The sequence below is a fragment of the Gymnoscopelus microlampas genome, assembly GCF_963454915.1.
Source record: "Gymnoscopelus microlampas genome assembly, chromosome: 7".
Lineage (NCBI taxonomy): Eukaryota > Metazoa > Chordata > Actinopteri > Myctophiformes > Myctophidae > Gymnoscopelus > Gymnoscopelus microlampas.
Genome location: NC_139944.1, coordinates 14,063,480 through 14,070,156, shown reverse-complemented (window position 1 = coordinate 14,070,156; position 6,677 = coordinate 14,063,480). Strand labels below are relative to the sequence as shown.

The following is a 6,677-nucleotide window of genomic DNA, read 5'->3' as shown; positions in this document are numbered from 1 at the left end:
TACCCTATTAATGCCCTACAATGTTACATCCTACCTTATGTAAACACTGCCCTCTCCCACTGTAAGAAGACAGCACCACTGGTTACAATTTATCTTCAAATGTATTCATTTCAAATACACACAATATCTAAAACAATATATGGATACATTTTCTTCTAATTATCACTTGAGGCATTCCTACCAACTCTATTTTACTGTTCCCACTTTTTCAAAAGCAACAGCCAAGAAAGCCTTTATGTTCAATGCTCCTTCAGATTGGAATAACCTACCGGCAAATATTCGTTCCATTTCATCTTATCTGTTCAAAAATACGCTGTCTTCTTATTTTGAGAGTGTATGTACATGTCTATAACTAATTAATAACTATAACATACAAAATATACTGACATTCATGATATTGATCTGTCTGTGTTGACTTAATGATCCATTTGTATGCTTTACATGTTTTGTTTTGTTTTGTTTTGTTTTGTTTTGTTTTGTTTTGTTTTGTTGTGTTATGTGTTTGTCCTGTCTGTCTGTTTGTTCTGTTGTGTATCCTGTCATCTGTCTTGTTGTTTACTTGTTTTGTCATTTCTGATATTGTTTGTTGAATTGGTTGTTGTAATTGCTTTTTGTTGTTTAATTTTTTGTTTCCCCCTCTGTTTTTTTTTTTTTGTGGAAAATGTGTATACTGTGTATCATGTGCCTAGGATCCCCTCGAAAACGAGATGCTACATCTCAAGGGGCTATTCCCAATAAAGAATTTCAATAATAAATAGATACAATGTAGCCTAAATTATATCCAGCTACAATCAAACAATGGAGTCCTAAGTAGTGGGTTGTGCAGGTGAGATTTTTTTTTTTAAAACCTGTGGGGTTTATAAAGTTAATCACACCTATTTTAACAACAAAATACAATAAAGATATTGAAACAATATGTTATTTTATTGGTACAAAATAAAAGGAAATAAGATTGCTCAGGTTATTCTAATTGATGCAAGATGCTATGCTGCAACCTGCAGTTTGCAGCGAGGCAACCATGCTTTGTTTCATAATAATAATATTATAATACTAATACATTTTATTTGTAACGCACTTTACATTTTGACAAATCTCAAATTGCTACAGGGTTTAAAAACATTGGCATAAAATTTGCAACGGCCAAAAAACACTACGGTAACAACATAATTAAGATCGCATTATGGTTGTATTTTCACACTCTCATAAGGATCCTAGCAGTGCTGTTTTGAATGTTTTGAAGCCTCTGGAGGCTCTTGCTAGGATCCCGATTAGTGTATTGCAGTAAATCCATTCCAGCCTGGAGGAGACAAGGGCGTGGACCAGTTTTTCAGCATCTGGGAGGCAGGGTATTGTGGGGTGGAGTTTGGTAATGTTCATAAAAAAGGAGGTTCATAAATGTCATTCAAAAGCAACATAGGTCTCATTGAGGAACAAAAGACCAAATTCTCATCTTTCTTTTTAAGAGGGTAGAGACTCTAGTATGTTATTCAATGGGCTCAAAATCTGCCAGAAAGCAGATTTAAGGGCCTTTCTGTGTGGAGTTTGCATGTTCTCCCCGTGTCTCCTAGGGTAGGTACCCTCACAAAAAACATGCAGTAATCCTGGTCACTATACTGCCTCCCCCTGGCCAGCCGGGGCGCCTGATGGAGGGGAAGGGAACTGGTTAGAATAACGTGTTCCTTCCACGCGCTACGTCCAACTAGGGAAACTCTCCCCTGTCAGGTGATAAGAAGGTCAGTTGGCTATCATGCATTGAAGGAGGCATGAGCTCGGCCCTGGCCTCCCTAGGTTGGCAGAGGGAAGGTAGTGCCCAGGATTACAAGCTTAGGCATTGGCACTGGGTGAAAAAATAGGGGTTACAAAAATCGTGGGATAAAAGAAAAGAAAAAAAAGAAAAAAAAAAGAAAGAAAAAAAAGCATATTTAAAACTAAATTGACAAACCTTTACTTCCAGCAGAGGTCTCATTTTGTAACTGGTCAATTTCTTTGATAAGTTCTGCCTGAGACATGTCTTTGTTGTCTACATCTATTTAATTAGTTCACCTGTAAAACATAAAATCTTCATGCATTCACAAATGTTAAAGCTTTTTGCCAATAAAGTCTGCATTTCTTTTGCAAACAGGACTGTGTCCAAACTCACTCACTCATTCAGAGTTATAGAGGACTATAGTGGACTCATCTGTGACATCAAACACATTTTGTTAGATAAAACACCTGCACTTTCTGTAAGCACTATGCATGAGGGTATTTAACATTTGCGATAGTGACCATTGGTTGTCCCCTGATTTTCACAATGCATTGTGGGATAGGATGAGTCCACTATAGGGACATAGGGTATAATATAATTATCATTGCACATCCGGACACCACTATAAAATGGCATACTCACACTACTATATAGTGACTATATAGTGCACTATAGTGATTAGGGAGTGATTTCAGACCCAGCCACTCATTATATCCGCCAGGCTGATGGCAGACACAGACAGATACAGAGATCTCTATACATGGCATAAAAGGGACACAGACAGACTGCCAGAACGACAGACACAACGGGTCTCTGACAATGGGTATTGCATAAATGGGTGGGACATGCGTTCCTAACTAACCTCGGTCCCAGCCTCACTCATCTGCGAAAAGAAGAGCCTGGTCACGACCTAAAGCAGCGAGTGTCTAGGAAGTCCTGAGTGGACAGGATTTCCGTTTCCCCCGGAAACTATTTTTTTTGACCAATCACAACACTTGTTTCATTCACAGAGAATGTTAACAGATTTGTAAAGCATCAACGTCATTTCCTTGGGCGGTACTTCCGCCAAATTCAACCATTTCCGGTTGTCAACTTCCTAGACAACCAACATCCCAGGTCTTGCCCAGGGTGAACTGGATCGTTCCTGAGTAGGCCTGTGCCCGGTCTAGTCCATCTTGTATCTGTCCATTGTCCCCCACATATCGACTTTAAATCCCCATATATGGAGCCCTGATGTCATCAATATCAAGACGTAATAGTACTGACGTCATAGATGGCCTCCATACAGTATGCCCAATTGCCCATATATGGAGATCTCTGATGTGATCAATATGACGACATAAAATGGGTACTGCACTAAGTACTCTGACAATGAGTACTCTGACAACAGGTAAAGCGGATGTGGTAAATGGTCAAAGTTTATCCAACGAAAACACTATCATCTCCTGAGTATTAAAATGATGAACAACGCTCCAGTTTCTGCAAAAGTGGGTTTATAACAATTTCTTTTATTGTCATAAAGGCGAACAAGATACAAGGACAATGTTGTACTGCGCTCTGTTTCTGTCTAATGTTAGTGGCATATATACTATCCACATTACTGCCTCCGGGGCGGGGTCTTAACACCCGCCTTTCATTGACAGAACGATCATCCAATTAGAAGCTCTATCTCCCAGCAGCAGCCGGGAGGTGTGTGACAAATTAGTATGCAGGCACAACAGTATTCAGTTTTTAAGCATATATCATAAAAAATACATTTGTTACTTAATTTCATTAGTTAAACAAATCTTCGTTCAATTATCCACATTCAATATTTCACACACATTAAAATAAGACCAAAAGGTATTCCATTAAATCAATGCAAACCAAAGTTACACTCATACAGTCCTATTTAAAATACAGGTTATTTTTTGGAGCTTCAGTGTAAATAAACATTTGTCCACTGTGACTTATCTATACTAAAATATAGTTCTATGAAAAGAAACTTAAAGAAAGACTATTGTCTACTATTTTAATACCTAGAATTGATCTTTGATCTGTAAATCTTTTAGTCTAGTTTTTATTAAAGCAGTAAAAGTAGAAATCCTTTGTACAATGTATCTTAAGTATATTCAACAGGTTTTGAGTTTTATATCAGAATATCATATAAGTCTACTTAGAAAAGGTTACAGACAAATGATTTTGACTCATTTACATTTAGCCATTGCTTAAGTCTGGTGACCTTTGGTTTTTCACAGTCAGGGAAAAATACTGCGACTCAACTTTATATTATCTTATTTATCTTATCTATGTTGCTTACAAACTTGCTTTTTGGATTCCAGCAACTGTCTTACTTGCCTGGGGAATCAGTAAAAGAGAGGAACTCATGATTTGTGCTATTTACATTGATGACCACCCTCTGTTTTCTTTATCAAAGGGTTTCAGTCAACCTTTGAAGCTTCATCAGATGTACTCATCACACCTCTCTATGTAAATGTGAGGACTGATTAGCCCTTTGTTAAGCAAACTCAGTCCTTTTTGCTGCCATATAGTGGACTTTGAGTGAGTCATCAATTTCTTTAACCCAGTTGCTTATAAAATATTTGATGTCACGGTACACGGGTGTATCTTTCCGCAGCAGTGAGCGAGCCACCATGAAGCTGAACTCATCCTGGAAGGAGACCAAGGACTTCCTGCTGTCTTTGTCTGTTGAGGACAGGCGACCGTTCTACAAGACTCCTAATGAATATCATTCACTGGAGGACATCCCTGTTTTCACTCCCATGTCAAATGGCAGTGAAAGGCCTCGCTACCCCAGGAACGAGAAGCTGGACCAGAAGATATCCCTCTATGGCGGTGACATTACGAAGCTGGAGATAGACGCCATTGTCAATGCAGCCAACGAGAGCTTGCTGGGGGGGGGCGGAGTGGACGGAGCCATCCATGACGCTGCTGGTCACAAGCTGATGAAGGAGTGTGCTACCCTCAATGGCTGCCAAACGGGCAAGTCCAAGATCACAGGCGGCTATGGCCTCCCAGCAAAGTATGTAATCCACACGGTGGGGCCTATGGTCTTTGGAGGTGTCGGGGCGGAGGACAGGGCCAGACTGAGGGAGTGCTACAGCAACACCCTGGAGCTCGCTGCCCAAAACAATATTCGCACCCTGGCCGTGCCTTGCATCTCCACCGGCATCTACAGCTACCCACGGGAGAAGGCCGCGTGCGAAGCATTGGCGACCGTGAGGGAATATCTGGATGTGCATCACGACAAGTTTGACAGGGTCATCTTCTGCGTGTTCCTGCAAAAGGACGAGGAGATTTATCTGAAGAATCTGCCTCTGTACTTCCCTGGGGCTTCGTCTTCAGGGCTCATAGGTAAAGAGCAAACTGAGGAGCAAACTTCCACAGATAAAGAGCAAACCTCTACAGATAAAGAGGAAAAAACGGAAGAAAGGGCTTCCAAAGGGCCCATAGATGATATGAGCAAACTGACTTTGAAAGAATCTGGCGTAAACTAATTGACTTCAATGAGGCAAATGATGTGGAAGATTGAGAGTCTATTATGGATGGTGTCTATAGCCCGGCTGCATCTAGGCCTTGAAGCTAAGATTTAAGAAGAGAGTGAGGGGGGGGGGGACTTTTTCTTCTTTTATTCTTTCATATTTTTCTTTTTCTTTTTTACTTTTACTATTTTCATTATTATTTAAATATCATTACTCATCTATTACTTTTCAACCATTATTTTCTGATGTGTGTTCAATTTTTACTTTATTTCTATTTTTTTGTGTGGGCATGTATGTATGTATGTGTATATATATATGGATTTGTATATGTGTATGAATGTGCATGTATATGGGTGTATATATAGATATATATATTTTATGTTCTTTTCCTTTGTATTTTGTTTTATGCTGTAAGGACACTAACCAGTAGTAGGGAGGGGGGTGGTGAGGGTGGTGGGGGGGGGGGGGGGGGGGAATGTAAAAAAATGAATCGATAAAAGGATGTTTTTTCCCCCAGGGGAGTATACAAATGAAAGAACGATGTGTAGAAACGATATGATATGATGAACTGATGTTGATCCCCTGTCTAACATGCTGAAAATGCCAAATAAACACAAAGGTTAAAAAAAAAGGAAAAAAAGAGCAAACTGAGGAGCAAACTTCCACAGATAAAGAGCAAACTTCTACAGATTAAGAGGAAAAAACAGAATAAAGGGCTTCCAAAGGATGGATAGATGGATAGATGATAAAGAGCAAACTGATGAGCAGACTGAGGAGCAAACGTCCTCAGATGCTGAAGAACAAACTGAACATGAAGGGATGTGAGCTCATCATCCTGTTATTTCAGTGATGGGTTCAGTTTGGGTTTGGGTGATGGGTTCAGTTTGTAGATTGTTCTAACAAATGCTTCATGTTTGGAGCAGTGATGATGAGCGAATATTGTCCTTCTGATTTGGATTCTTGACGACTACTAGATCATTACTGTTAAAACAATTCATCGAGGTAACAATATTGTTATGGCCTGGCTCTAGGCCACAACAAATAAAAGGGAAACACACGGATGAGGGTATGTGATAAAAAAGTGGTGATTTTGGTGGAAAACAAATGGTGGAAATTTCAAAGTACAAGTGATACTAAAGCAAGTGATGTAGTTTACAACATAAACAGGCAGGGAAACATCATACAAGTGTCACACAAAAGTAGTGACAATAGCAGATCTATATAAGCTCAAAACGGGTCACGGTGCGGCGCATTGTGAGCTTGTATGGCTGTTTCCACCATTTCAAAATGTTTTTAAAATAATACAAAAAGAACAGTTTTAGACATACAAGGTTTCCACCCAACAGCGACCATAGCATGTCAAAGACACCTGATGTCACAGGCTGGTCACATGATGTCCCAGTTCCACTTTGGACACCCACATGATTCTATTATTCATTTATTTATTT

At 39.6% G+C, this 6,677-nt stretch overlaps 1 protein-coding gene across 1 annotated transcript; it reads left to right on the top strand.

Moving 5' to 3' along the window:
* Positions 1 to 4,380: 4,380 nt before the first annotated feature.
* LOC311048443 (macro domain-containing protein PG1779-like) lies at positions 4,381 to 5,244 on the top strand (the record flags this gene model as incomplete). Its single annotated transcript, XM_084061702.1, has 1 exon — positions 4,381 to 5,244. One exon carries the CDS (start codon positions 4,381 to 4,383, stop codon positions 5,242 to 5,244), a length of 864 nt encoding a protein of 287 aa, XP_083917828.1.
* Positions 5,245 to 6,677: the final 1,433 nt, after the last annotated feature.